Consider the following 14,611-nt stretch of genomic DNA (forward strand, 5'->3'; position numbering starts at 1 on the left):
GTGCATTCTTGATGTCAAAAGATAGCATGTAACAGCAAAAGTTTATTTAATAAAAAGATATAAAAGTGTCTAATAATAAAATTGCTACTGATTCTCAAGAAAAACTTTTTAAAAACACAATTTTAATGAGCATCTATTTATAAATCATGGTTCTTGGATTCTAATGTGGATGTCACGAGAGAGAGAGCTCCCACTTTTTGTTAAAATCAGCATTATTCATTCAGCTTTACTACCTTTTTCAAAAGAAATTCCATTTTAAAAATTAATCAAGGGAAAAGTGATCAGAATTTTAAACACTAGATAAAAGAACATATTTCAATCAGTGAGAGCAAATGGTTTACATATGAGGGGTGCTGAAAAGTTTTCAGTCTAACAGATCAACCAACTTCCTAAATTCTGCGTGTTATTTTGCCACTGTAGCTAAAAAAATGTCTTATCTTATTTTATTAAGTGCTAATTTGCAGAAATGAAATTCTATGTTTTGACATTCTTTCAGATCATTGACTGAGCCATATCCACGTCATTCTCTTCTTGGTTGGGCTGAGAACTATCCATCACCCCCTCGTAATGGCGTCTTTCTTTCAATGGACAGATTCAGCTTAAATTGGACACTTTCCAACCTCCCAGCCTCTTCATGGCTATTCTCGCTTTCTCGTTTCTGAGAGTATAAATGAAGGGGTTTAACAAAGGGGTCACGATGCTGTAAAACACAGAGATTGGTTTGTCAGCTGCAAAAACAACTGATGGTCTCATATACAGGAAGACACAGGGGCCAAAGAACAAAGTGACCACCGTGAGATGGGAAGTGCAGGTAGAGAAAGCTTTCCATCTTCCCTTAGTTGAACAAATTTTTAAGACAGTGGAGATGATGTATGCATAAGATATAAACACAACCAAGAAACAACTAAGTGTTAAGGTTCCACTGTTAACCATATCCGTAACTTCATTGAGAAAAGTACTACAGCAAGCCAACAAATATAAGGTGTGGCCATCACAAAAGAAATGATCTATCTCATTAGGACCACAGAAGGGCAGCAGAGTCGTTGGAACTACCTGTGCAAAGGCATGAATTAAACCACATGCCCATATAGAGACCACCAGGAGAAGACAGAATTGTCTGTTCATTATTGTAGTATAATGTAAAGGATGACAGATGGCAACATAGCGGTCATAAGCCATCAGGACCAGGAGAAAGCATTCCGCACCCCCGATGAAATGAAATAAAAACAACTGAGTCATGCAGGCGGTGAAAGAGATGGTTTTGTTTGGTGAAAGATAGACGACAAGGGATCTGGGCACAGTGACTGTCGGAATGCACAAATCTATGAAAGATAAGTTGCTGAGGAAGAAATACATAGGAGAGCGTAGGTGAGGGTCCACATATATGGTTGCCAGAATGAGAAGATTCCCAGCTACAGTGAGCAGGTACATCACTAGACACAGCACAAAGAATATTAACTGTAAATCTGGATCACTTGAAATTCCAAGGAGGATGAAGTCTGTGACTCTGGATTCATTCCTGATTGCCATCTCTTCTACTTCATCAACTGTAGGAAAAAAAATAACAGAAGAGACAATAGAGAGAATACATGAAATGAGACAAATTCAGAGAACATTAATATTCTTTAGAAGGACCTCCTGAGTTGCTGTGTCATGGTCTATTTCAAATCCAGGTTAAACACTCACATTTTTTGAGTTGACCTTTACATCTTGACCACTCCTCTATATTCTCTTGTTTATTATGTGTTTCTCTTGTCTACTTTGTATGGATCAAGGACTCTCTCTCTCTCTCGTATGTGTCTTTACAGTGCTGTGTACATCTAATTGTGTTTTGGAAATGTTAATGTAAGTAAGGACTTAAGCTGCCATAAAAATTTGGTCTATCATGCTTTGTCTTATATTCTGTTTTAGGATTTTATATGGCTTAATATGCTCAAGATACACTCATTAGCCCCCTAAAGTAATCTTTACCCACTGAAATAATTCTGCTATTCATACGTTTTTATTAAGAACAAATGAATTACCGTACTGAGACAGACCGAAGGTCTATGAAACCCAGCATCCTGTTTCCAACAGTGGCCAACCCAAGTCCCAAGTACCAAGCAAAAACTCAAAAAGTAGCAACATTCCAGAGCTGAGATTGTGATGTCATAATGCCTCATTCCACCAATGCCTAAGAGCCAACCTCATCAGTGATGTCACAATGGCTTGATTGTCTTATACTTGGTTCATATAAGAACATAACAATAGCCATACTAGGTCAGACAGAAGGTCCAACAGTGGCCAACTCAGGTGCTAAGAACCTAGCTAGATCCAAAATAGTAAAACAGACATCCTCACAGTTTTGGATGATGGTCTCTCTTAAGATGCTTTCTCAGATTTTAAATTGCTCTTGAAAACATAAATACATATGTTGATAAAAGGCGTTTATTTAATCCATTACTGTATATAGCTCATTACCTGGAGATTATGAATAAAGGTCTACCCAACTGTAGCCAAATGAGGTGCTCATTTAAACAAAAAATCCATCTCATTTCCATATCTCGAGATCAGCTCAACCACTTAAACCAGCACTTTTCTCACTTGAAGTCTGCTCACCATCTACTACCCACTAGCCCCCTTCCCTAAACTTGAGCATCGTTCATCAGTTCTCTCATGATGTTATTTAATTATATCTACATAGCCATCGGTGGAATGCTTTTATAATCTCACAATACTTCCAGTGAATCATTCCTCTCTTCTGAAGGGAATGAAATGTGTTTCATCTTAGTCTGGATCGCAAAAACCATAATATAATCAATGGTTTAAGTGATCAAGAATTGACGGCATTAATAATACTGTTCCAACCCTGGAAATTAAGTAATTACTTATTCTGATTCTTTGAATCCGTTTAGAAAAGAAATGCTCAATGGCAATCGAGCCTCCTTTTGATTTTCCTGGTTATATAATTTGTATGTTAAATTTCAGCAACTTCAGCTCCGTCTCTACTTAATAATGGACTAACTATATTGTGTAATCAAAATTTACCTTGAATTATTTGGATTAGTGATATTTTTATTTTTCATGATATTTTTCTTGTATTTTGATTGTGATTATCAAAAATTATAAAACTAATAAAGAAATATAAATATAATACTGTTCCAACCTGAGAATTGCTTTACACCTCTTCCTATTTAAGGGCTTCTTTTATAAAGCCAGGCGGCAAGCACTCCAACGTCCATTAATTCCCTATAGACATCAGAGTGATTACCGCAGCAGTAGCCGCTAACATGGATAGATTTTAAACCAACTTAAAGACTTTCCTTTTTAAGGACGCTTATGATAAGTAGACGCTAGACCTCAAAAAGAAGGAAGAGCATCTCCCCCTCCTCCTGTGATGACCTTTTTTGTCTCTCTCCTATTACAAATTGTACTTCTCCCCCTATCCTTTTATGTCTATATGTCATCTAAGTCTTATTGTCCTAATGTCTTCCCCTTTGATTTTAATAGTTATGATCTTGTACCCCGCTTAGACAATTTTTTAAGCGGTATATCAAATTTTAAATAAAATTTGGAAGCTTTGTAAAAAGGGGAGTAAACTTGATGGTCTACTCAAGGTTTCTTTGTAATGATTGCTCTCTTTCAATAGATGAAAGAAAGAGTTGGGAAGAGATAATGAAGCACAACAAGGGAGGAGGGAAAAGAAGAAACAAGGTGAAAAGCACAGGTGATACATGAGTACTGAAACTGGAAGAAACGTCCAGTGCGAGATAGGGATCATAACATGTTCTTTATCCTGCTCCCAAATAAATATTCTTTTGATGCTTCCCATTTTTACTCTGTAAGTGAAATTTACTTACAGTAAAATATGACATTGTAATTTTGACTAAAAATTACAAGATGAAGCAATAAACATAAATATAAACATTGATAGATACTTACAAGATTTTATTTGATGAGGTTTTCACATGAATTGATTATTTTTGCTTTGCTCATTTCCAAACACCAACCATGTTCCTGAAAATTACCACAAAGTGTAAAAATTTGTACACAGTAATTTCCGAAATTTTGGACAAGAGGTTGTCTCTGCCTCACTAGCTTTTCTGGCAGCTAAAGGCTGAAAGTTCACTCTGGTTCACAGAAAAGTGATGAACTTAACCTGCAGTTGGAGCTCTTGAGATTACAGTCCTTGGTGGATCTCAAAAGTAGGCGGTTGAACGACTTTTCCACTACACTATTTGCTATTACACCTGTGGGGGAAACCCCCCCCCCCCCCCAATAATTTGGAAAAGCTGGATTCTATGTGGATAAATCTTGCATAATAAATGACTGCAAGTCATTTTTTTTTTGCTGATTTCTTTTTCTGATGTCAAAATTCAAAGCATATCTGTTTTTTGTTTTTCAAGAATGAGGAATTGTTTAAAACATATGACAAAAAGAGATATGAATTCTTTATTCTCAACATTCCCTCAGTGCTCTGCTCGTGATTTTACCATTCCAACTTGGGTGTCCGCTATGGGCCAGATTCTGTACATAGCTCTGAAAATTATGCAGCAGGAAACATCCGCACTAAATGTTAGTCCGTAAAGAGTGCTTTGTGCTCAGCACCCTTAAGAGTGGCACTTAGATCAGATTTCCGCTCACAACTTAGGCCAGCTCAATCCTGCTGTAAGTCCTGGTATGCAAGTTGCACGCATAAGCCTGATATTCTATAACATTGCATTGCCATTTTTGGAATGCCCCTGTCCTGCGCAGGTCCCTCCCATGGCCCTTTCTCCTTTTGGCTTGTAGACGAGACACTTTGGCCCTGATTCTATTAATAACACCTAGATCGTAGGCACTTTAAGGCACAATTGTCAATCATCTGCTAGACGCCATTTCTAGAATTGTGCCTAGTGGCATCTAAGTGTTTTTGGAACCAGTAGGTGTTCAGTCCTTGGCCTAAATAAGCATGTCTAAATTTGATGCCTCTGGGATTGAAGAAAACAAAAAAATTTGTTCCAACAATTACCAATTGCATAAGCAAGAGAACAAATTAACATCAAGTTTTATTGACTAACCAGACCTCAAATACCCAAGACACTACTTAAATAAGCTTCGTGTCCTTACTGGGGTAGTGGAGTTCATCATTGATCATGGTAAAGTGACATGTGCTCTAAATTAATTTTGTAAACTTAATTTCATAGCATACAATAAATATAAAGTGCTTTTAGTGCTTAACCCTTTCAGGACCATAAGGATCGTAGGCCAATTTTTGTGGTTTTGACGACATTTTTATGGTAAAAAGGGCTTGCAGATGCCAAAAAATTGATTTTTTTTTGTGAAATATCATTATTTTTATTTAAAAAAATCACACTTCTGGCTTATGGACAGTGTGGCAAGTGAATCTTCTCGTCAATCTAGCAACGACGCTAATGAATGAATGTCGGAACCAGTTTGTTTACATAAAGGCAGTATCATATGGAATCCGTACATATCAAATTTAGAACTGTAGACTATCCCAATCAAAATTTATAGGATTTTAAAGTTATGGGATAAATATGTCCCTTGGTCCTGAAAGGGTTAAGGTGCTAGAGAGAGGAAGGCACTTATCTTTTGTGCCCGACGGCTGCCCAACTGTTTCACACTCAGGTTTCATCAGGGGCAATACCTCCATAAATGACTGGTCTAAAGAGACTTGAAGAAGCAAAAATCACCAGCACCGGCGCAGCAAATGTCATGACAAGTAGTGTCTTGGGTATTTGAGATCCGGTTATTCAATCAAACTTGATGATCATTTGTTCTAAGTCAATCAAACTCCACCCTATATCTTCCCAGAATCTGCCCCTAACCACATCTACTTGATGGTACGTACCAGAGTGTAGACATCTACCTTGAAGTGGTAGGCACCTACCAAGTTAGACGCCTACAACTAATTATTTTTTTATCATTTTTCATTGTTTTTATGGCACTTTCAATTATCAGCACTGATTAAGCTGATTTAGAAAATTAAGTTAGGCATGCCAATCCAGGTGCCTAAGTTTAGACATCTTTCATTGTCTTTGAGCATGCAAAGTTATAGACTAGCACAAAGGTCATAACAATTTGTTATTTTCCTTGTGTATGTTTGAATAGTCAACAGGGTCACAAGGAACAGTGAGGGATTTAAACCCACAACCTCAGGGTGCTGAGGCTGTAATTCCAACCACTGCGCCACCCTTTCCTATCTTTGTGGCCCAACTTCCAAACAGTGAAACCACATCTCAGCCCCAGCAAACTTTCCTTTTCAGCCACACGGGAATCTGTAGTCCGCACTGCTGATATCTCAGGCAGTACAACAACATCAGAGTTTCAATTAAGAAGGGCAAACAAGCTCCTTCAATCTCCCACAGGACCTTCCTGCCCCTCACCATTGAAACCACAATATCCCTGCACCAGTTACAACAGTAGGAGCAGAGTCGATAAATTACTGCACACCTTAGAACAGTGCATCCCAACATGTTATACAATAAGGTGCAGATTCTATAAACGGGCATCCCAATTGTAAGAACATAAGAATAGCCTTACTGGCCAAAGTCCATCAAGCCCAGTAGCTCATTCTCACAGTGGCCAATCCAGGTCCCTAATACTTGGCCAAAACCCAAGCAGCAGCAACATTCCATGCCACCGATCCAGGGCAAGCAGAGACATCCCCCATGTCTTAATAACATACTATGGACTTTTCCTCCAGAAATTTGTCCAAGCATTTCTTAAAACCAGCTACGCTATCCGCTCTTACCATATCCTCTGGCAACATATTCCAGAGCTTAACTATTCTCTGAGTGAAAAAATATTTTCTCATATTGGTTTTAAAAGTATTTCCCTGCAGTTTCATCGCATGTCCCCCTAGACTTTGTAATTTTTGATGGAGTGAAAAATCGATCCACTTGTACCCGTTCTACTCCACTCAAGATTTCGTAGACTTCAGCCATCTCTTTTCTAAGCTGAAGAGCCCTAACCTTTTAAGTCTTTCTTTATATGAGAGGAGTTCCGTCCTCTTTATCATCTTGATCGCTCTTCTTTTAACCTTTTCTAGTGCCGCTATATCTTTCTTGAGATAAAGAGACCAGAATTGAACGCAATACTCCAGGTGAGGTTGAACCATGGAGCAATACAGAGGCATTATAATATATTTAGTCTTGTAGGCAGTGGTAGGCATCCTACCGCTTTCTAGTAGCCATCAGGATGCACATTAAAAAAAAAAAACCACACAGAGGCAGGCCGCCTACACTATAGGCATTTGACATGGTTGAGGGAGACATGTTGGGATACTTCAATATTATGTTTTCAGTTGCTAGGGATAGGTTGTTTCCCTGGAGTCCTGCAGGGCTTGCTGGGTCCTCATTACTGAAGATATGATAGTGGGTGTGGGCCTGGTTTCGCACAGAAGTGGCATTGGGCGATCTTAATGTAACCACACCCCTCACAGCAGAAGCCCCACCTTAACTTACCCGCTATTGTTGTAGTCGCTGACCAGGCCGATGCCTCACTTCACTCTGAGAGATGTGGCACTGGGCACAAATAAACATGGAAAGGGAATGGGGAACACAGCAAGCTACAGTTGTTGTACAAGTAAGAATAGGATGACAATTTCTTACATTAAAAGTATTATCGATAAATGACACAGAATCAAGATTTTATATTTTTCTTTAAAAAGACCCTAACTGGATCCAGTTCACCAACTAGAATAAATACAATTGAAAATTTCTAATCAAAATGTATTTAAAACATCCTATTTAAAATAGTTCAATGTTGAAAAATATAACCAGAAATGTTAAAGTGCTTTTTCTATCTTTTCCCTCTAGATCCCAAGAACTCATTAATCCACAAACAAATCAGATAAGTGTCTTCTTATGTTCCATAAGTTTGCTCTAATACTGTGTAAATCTTGTTTATTTCTTTTTCAGCTCCAGTGACACCAGCCCCCCCCCCCCCCCCGAAGGCGATTCCATCCCACCCGAAGGTAAGTAAACTCAGACTGATGTTTTTCAGGATCTTTTAAAAAGTCCAGTTTTGCCAGTGACTTGATACTCAATCAGTTGGAAAATTAAGTGTCCCAAAACATGCGTGTGCACACAAAAATAATTTAAAAACTTATCTTCCGGCTCTTCTCTCTCTCATTGGCCCACTTACTTCTATTCAGGTCTTCTGAAATGTAGGCCTCCCAGTCTCTCAGAGGTTTGGCTGTGGAGGGAAACCTGTGCTGGACCAACTTTAATATTTATATATGACTCAGGCTCTCACCATACTCAGCCTGTCTAAAATAGTTTATTCAGAATTCCCCAGGCTTTCTGGGCTGGATTCTGTATAGACTCAGAAGCTGCCTAAGCGGCTTTTGAGAATCACACATGGGCGTCCTATATAGAATCATGCCTGTCCTCATGGACAGATGCTTAAGCCCGGCTAACACCACAATTCTCTAACCAGCATCCAAGTCAAAGGAGCTGGTAAGAGAATCAGGTTGCTGTTGAGCTGATCACAGTAGGGGAATCTCCCTGATATGATCAGTTTGGTGGTTGTGGCAAGGAACCGGTACCCCCAAGAAGCCTACCGGCAGGAGGGATCCACAAACCTCCTGCCAAAATCCATCTTCCAAAGATCATTGGTAGGAGGTGTGCCCAGTCCCCCCATCAAGGGCATGCCCCCCAGATCCCTACCCAAGCCCACCTGGACTCCACAGTACCTTTTTTTTAAGTTGGCCGTCTGGAGGGATGCTTCCTCCTTCTGACCAGCAGGCCCGCCTGCATCTAATGGTGAGCCTGCCCCTTCCTGGTACATCATGGGATGCATCGGGTAGGGGCCTAAGGCCCTGATTGGCCCAGATGCTTAAGGCCCTCCCGTGATCAGTTCAGCAGTTGCATCTATTTCAGGTGCCTATTGCGGCCCTAAGGAGATGCCTAGGGCTGCCTAAGCTCGCCTAAGGCCACTTCTGGGGAAAACCATGCCCATGCCTAGCCTTGGGTGAGCTTAGGCATCCCTAAGTGCCTCCCTAGGCTTGCGAAGATGCCTACAATGTAGACAGCCTGCCTCGGGATATTTAAAAAAAAAACAACATGGATCCTGATTGGCTGGTTAGACAACGATAGGATGCCTACCACCACCTACAATCGGGATACCATTTATAGAATTTGCCCCTCTATGTTATCACAGGGCTGCCCCTGTTCCTAGCGAGGAAGCCTTGCCAGAAGAGGGAAATGAGGTTAAAACCTTTGAAAGTATTCCTAAGCCTGCCAAGGAGAGTCCCAAAGTAGCCCCTAGGAATACTTACAAGCCAAGCCTTCCAACAATGAAACCTCCTAAAGCAGGCAAATCAGGTTTAGCTTTACCTAAGACAGTTGTGGGAAAACAGGTGGAAAGACTACATCTCCCAGCAGCCATAGTGCCAGAGAAAGGAAAGAGCAGGAATGGAATACTGGCCATACCCAAACAAGCTCAAACTGATTTAGGCCAGGTGAGAAGTTCTCTGAGGGCAGGCTACCCTAACATACCTGCAGAGAGGACTAATAAGCTCTTCACACTGAAAGAAAAGAGTTTAGCTTTCCCACAGAAAGGGTTCCAGGGTCAGCCTCAGAGTGTATATCTGCTCCAGACCCAGCAAGCTAGAGCCATTCAGCAGGCTGCAAGCCCAGAGAACCAGAAAGCCACAGTCCACCTCATGGCAACAAGCCCAGGCAGAGGTTGGTGAGGTAGAGGCTAATGAGAAGGGTGAGCAAGATAGTGAGATGGCTGGTGATAAGGAGCTAAAGGGAACAGATTTGCCCAGCATGGAAGAAATGGACATATGTTAATCTCTTCAGGATAAAGGGGGATGGGTGAAATTGAATTGTGCACTAGCTCAATGTAAAGCTGAAATTTTGTTGAATCCATTTTGTTAAGAGAAATGCAGGAGAGGATCCCTTCTTTAGGCTACTAAGTTTAACCCCAAGTGAGTTTGTGCCTGGCTGAAGAAAAGTTGGCAGTTGCACAAGATTTTTTTCTTTTCTTTTCTGAGATTGAGGGCTTGGAACTGAAAGTTGTTTTGTTTTCTGAATCTTGAATGATACAAACCTGGAAAGCCTGTTTGAAAGTTTGCTTATGATTTATGAACAATAAATTATACCAAGAAACTGTACCATTGTTGTTGGAACTCTTTATTATACCAAGCTACCAAAAGAATCTCGCAAACCGCTCGGCCGAGGTTTATGTGCAGTGGTTTAGGCCACTTGCTTGGCCGGGCCTGGTCACAATGTCCAGCCTTCAACACTCCTGAGGCCTCCCTTATGTTCTTAGGCCCAGCCCTACCGTTCTCAGCTGCACACCCTTCAAGCTGCTGCAATAATTTTCCTGTTCAGCTTAACCAAATACCCTTTGAGGAAAGAACACATATAAGAAAAAAATCTATCTATCTCTTAAACACTAGACTTTTACTCCAAACCCTCACCAACCTAACTTCCAGTCTACCTTTTATCTCAGCTTGCACCACTGCTCTTTACTCTGTTTCTATCCCCAAACTATTCTTCCTCTCTTTTATCACATAAAAGTACACTGCAGGTGCCATCTCTCACAGCAACACCTTCTCTGTCCCTTAACTACTAACTGAACTTCTGGGTACTTTAGAGCCCTCCTAAAGAGGGTGCTGTGCTGTCCTGGATTCATTGCAGCTTTGAATTCTTAAAGCTACAGAGAAAGGCTAGTCTCCCCTCAGCTAAATCTAAATTTTTTTTTTTCCTGGGCCGTGATCAGTTAAGCAGCTGCAGAAGGAAACACTCCCCTCCCCTCTCCTCCCTCCTGCCGGAACTTCCTATTCTCCTTCCTCAAAGTCCCCTGGCTGGAGGGATGCTCACTTCTTCCTGCTCCTGAACCTCTGGAACTCCATCCCCCTCCCCTCCCCTCCCCAACCTGTAGACATCCACAGCACCCCTAAGGCCCCCCCATACCCCTTACTTTCCAGAAGAAAGTCTGGCCAGAGGGATGCTTACACCCTCCAGCCAGCAGGCCCACCACTCCAAAATGGCAGGCCTTCCCTTTCCCAGTACATTCTGTGATGCACCAGTGAAGGGCCTAAGGCCTTAATTGGCTCAGATTCCTAAGGAGGGGCCTTATGTATCTGTTCAATTGGAGTCTTAGACCACACCCATTGTGTCCCAGGATGCACTAGGAAGGAGGTCTAACACCATGACTGGCCCAAATGCCTAAGGCCCCTCCTACTATAAAAGGTTGCATATTCCAAAGATTTTTCCACAGAATTTTATCTTTTCAAGCTGGATCATGGGATAAACCCTTTTCTGTCCTGATGATAAACTCCAACTCCTATCTTTTCTTTAGAAAAATGCTAAAGACCTACTTATTTGACAAATTCTTCTGAATGTGATTATAATATACTGTGCTTGTGCAGTCTCTTGATTGTTGCTACCCGCATTGTACTGAGAGGTTACTGCGGTATATAAGTGAATTTGTTATGTTATGTTATTATTGGAAAGCAGGGTGGCAGACTCTCATACACTTTAGAGGAAGCATTGGTGGGAGACTGAAAATGAGCAAAAAAAAAGTTAGAATTCGGAATCTGCTTAAATACCTTAGACATGCAACATTCCTCTGAGTTCCTGGGGAGTCAAATTTTAATTCCAGCTACAAACAAACATCAGGGACAGAAGCAATATAGCAGCAGTCAACACTAAACATTTCCAATCAACCCTCACCTACATAGAATCCAAACTGTGCCCTACACCCCCAACAGCTCCCTCTGCTCTGAAACAGAGAGACGACTCAGCATCCCCCCCAGGAAGATCTCTCCAGATGGAAACTGCACGCAAACGCTCCTACAGCCATTTTCTCCCTTGGCTGTGGAACCAGTTGCCCACACAGATAAGGTCACTGGACTCACTGATGGCCTTCCGAAGAGCAGTGAAGAACCTCCTCTTCTGCTAAATCTGCCATCAGCAGACAGACTCTGCTCGATTGGGGTTACCATATGGCTCCAGAAAAAGGAGGATGGATTGAGACATCCGGGTTTTACTTCTATTGAAAGCAATGGGAAGTAAAACCCTGATGTCTCAGTCTATCCTCTTGCTTTCAGTTGAGACCTCAGAACGCAGTAAAATATAGTAGCTGAAATCCACAGAGGCAGTGTTTTGTTCTAGATAGCTACAAACATGGAATTCCTGTCTTTGGAATATTTGATTTGATCAGGAAGCAGCCCAATAGTGAGGGACAAGCAAGCTCTGCAGAACTCGAGAGAACCAACCTATCCTTAGCAACTGGCAACACAATATTGAACTACTACCACCTACTGGTAGCAACACAGTGGGATGACTTCTGCTCAGTTTAGACCAGCAGTCTCAAACTCAAACCCTTTGCGGGGCTACATTTTGGATTTGTAGATATTTGGAGAGCCGCAGAAAAAAATAGCTAATATCTTATTAAAGAAATTACAACTTTGTGGGTGTTGTTGTTTTTGTACAAAATAAGAGAGATCTATGCCTAATTTAGGTGCAAGAATTTATTCCAGGAATTTATTCCGGAAGAATGCTAGCAAAAATAAACAAGTGTAAAGTTGACAACAAGAGGTGACTACATTAAATAATCCAAAACACGAAATAAATCTAGTTTAGACACAGACATCAAATTCAGACATTACTATTGAACCCCTAATTACAATCCCATTCCTAAGAATATATAATAATAGGTATCACTATCCTGTTCAACTTCTATATGGTACGCCCTCACCTGGAATACTGCGTCCAGCACTGGTCGCCGTACATGAAGAAGGACACGGTGCTACTTGAAAGGGTCCAGAGAAGAACAATTAAATTGGTTAAGGGGTTAGAGGAGTTGCCGTACAGTGAGAGATTAGGGAAGCTGGGCCTCTTCTTCCTTGAAAAGAGGAGACTGAGAGGAGACATGATCGAAACATTCAAGATAATGAAGGGAATAGACTTAGTAGATAAAGAAAGGTTGTTCACCCTATCCAAGGTAGGGAGCACGAGAGGGCACCCTCTAAAGTTAAAAGGGGATAGATTCTGAAATGTAAGGAAGTTCTTCACCCAGAGAGTGGTAGAGAACTGGAATGCTCTTCTGGACTCTGTTATAAGGGAAAAGACCCTCCAGGGATTCAAAACAAGGTTGGGCAAGTTCTTGCTGAACCAGAACAAACGCAGGTAGGGCTGATCTCAGTTAGGGCACAGGTCTTTGATCTGGGGGCCGCCGCATGAGCGGACTGCTGGGTGTGATGGACCACCGGTCTGAACCAGCAGTGGCAATTCTTATGTTCTTATATGATACCATAGAAAGGACTCCAGTTGAGTTACATCAACAATAACAATTATGACTATTCTGATAAGACACAAAAATTTGGAAGAAAATAACTATGACTTTGGGGTTTATCAAAATTTATTTCAAAAGAGATTCTATTTAGAAAATTAATCAAGGGAAAAATAATCTGAATTTTATTGAGTAGATGAAAGAACATACATGAGAACAAATGGTTTTACATCCCCAGAAAAGACACTTTCCTACCGTTCAACTTCTTCATGGCACTTTTCACCTTCTCGTTTCTGAGAGTATAAATGAAGGGATTTAACCAAGGGGTCACGATGGTGTAAAAAACAGATATCAGCTGGTCACCTGAAAATGTCACTGGGGGTCTCATGTAGATAAAGACACAGGGGCCAAAAAACACAGTGACCACCATGAGGTGGGCGGCACAGGTAGAGAAGGCTTTCTGCTTTCCCTCAGTCGAGCGAATTTTTAAGATAGTGGAGATGATGTATGCATAAGATATAAACACAACCAAGAAACAACCAAGGGTTAAGGTCCCACTGTTGACCATATCTGCAGTTTCACTGATAATGGTACTAGAGCACGCTAACAAAGATAAGGGGTGGGAGTCACAATAGAAATGGTTTATCTCATTAGGACCACAGAAGGGCAGCTGAGCTACTGGAAATGTCTGTGCACAGGCATGAATGAAGCCACCTACCCACGTGGAAACCACCAACAGGAAACAAGCTTGTCTGTTCATTATTGTGGTATAACGCAAAGGATTGCAAATGGCAACATAGCGGTCATAAGCCATCAGGGTCAGGTGAAGGCATTCTGTACCCCCAATGAAATGAAAGAAAAACAACTGAGTAATACACTCATTGAAAGAGATGGTTTTCCTTGGCCAAAGAAAGTGAATGAGGGATCTGGGGACGGTGACTGTAGAAAAGGTCAAATCTAAGAAAGAGAGGTTGCTGAGGAAGAAATACATGGGCGTGTGCAGTTGAGAGTCCACATATATGGTCATCATAATGAGAAGATTCCCAGTTACAGCGAGCAAATACATCACTAGAAACAGCACAAAAAATGCGATCTGCAAGTTTGGATTTCTAGAAAGTCCGAGGAGGATGAATTGGGTGACTCTGGTTTCATTCCTGACTCCCGTTGATTGGAGTTCTTCACCTATAGGGAAACAGAAACAGAAGACATACAGAAAATGTTAAAATGAGACCGTGATCGTTAATATTCTTTAGCAGGACTTCTTGAGTTGTTGGTCTAATACTTGTCAGAACTAGGCTAAAAAGAAACTTTTTAAGAGATTACCTTTACAACTTGACTACCTTTCTATAATAGATTCTTCTAGAATCTCTTGTAT

The 14,611-nt window shown here is 41.0% G+C and overlaps 2 protein-coding genes across 2 annotated transcripts; both read right to left on the reverse strand.

Moving 5' to 3' along the window:
* Nucleotides 1-594: 594 nt before the first annotated feature.
* LOC117350474 (olfactory receptor 4E2-like) lies at nt 595-1,530 on the reverse strand. The gene has a single exon (XM_033924768.1). It carries the CDS (start codon nt 1,528-1,530, stop codon nt 595-597), a length of 936 nt encoding a protein of 311 aa, XP_033780659.1.
* Nucleotides 1,531-13,462: 11,932 nt separating this feature from the next.
* Nucleotides 13,463-14,410, reverse strand: LOC117350475 (olfactory receptor 4S2-like). Its single transcript, XM_033924769.1, has one exon. It carries the CDS (start codon nt 14,300-14,302, stop codon nt 13,463-13,465), a length of 840 nt encoding a protein of 279 aa, XP_033780660.1. The 5' UTR covers nt 14,303-14,410.
* Between the last annotated feature and the right edge of the window lie 201 nt (nt 14,411-14,611).

The sequence above is a fragment of the Geotrypetes seraphini genome, chromosome 16 (assembly GCF_902459505.1).
Source record: "Geotrypetes seraphini chromosome 16, aGeoSer1.1, whole genome shotgun sequence".
Taxonomy (NCBI): Eukaryota; Metazoa; Chordata; class Amphibia; order Gymnophiona; family Dermophiidae; genus Geotrypetes; species Geotrypetes seraphini.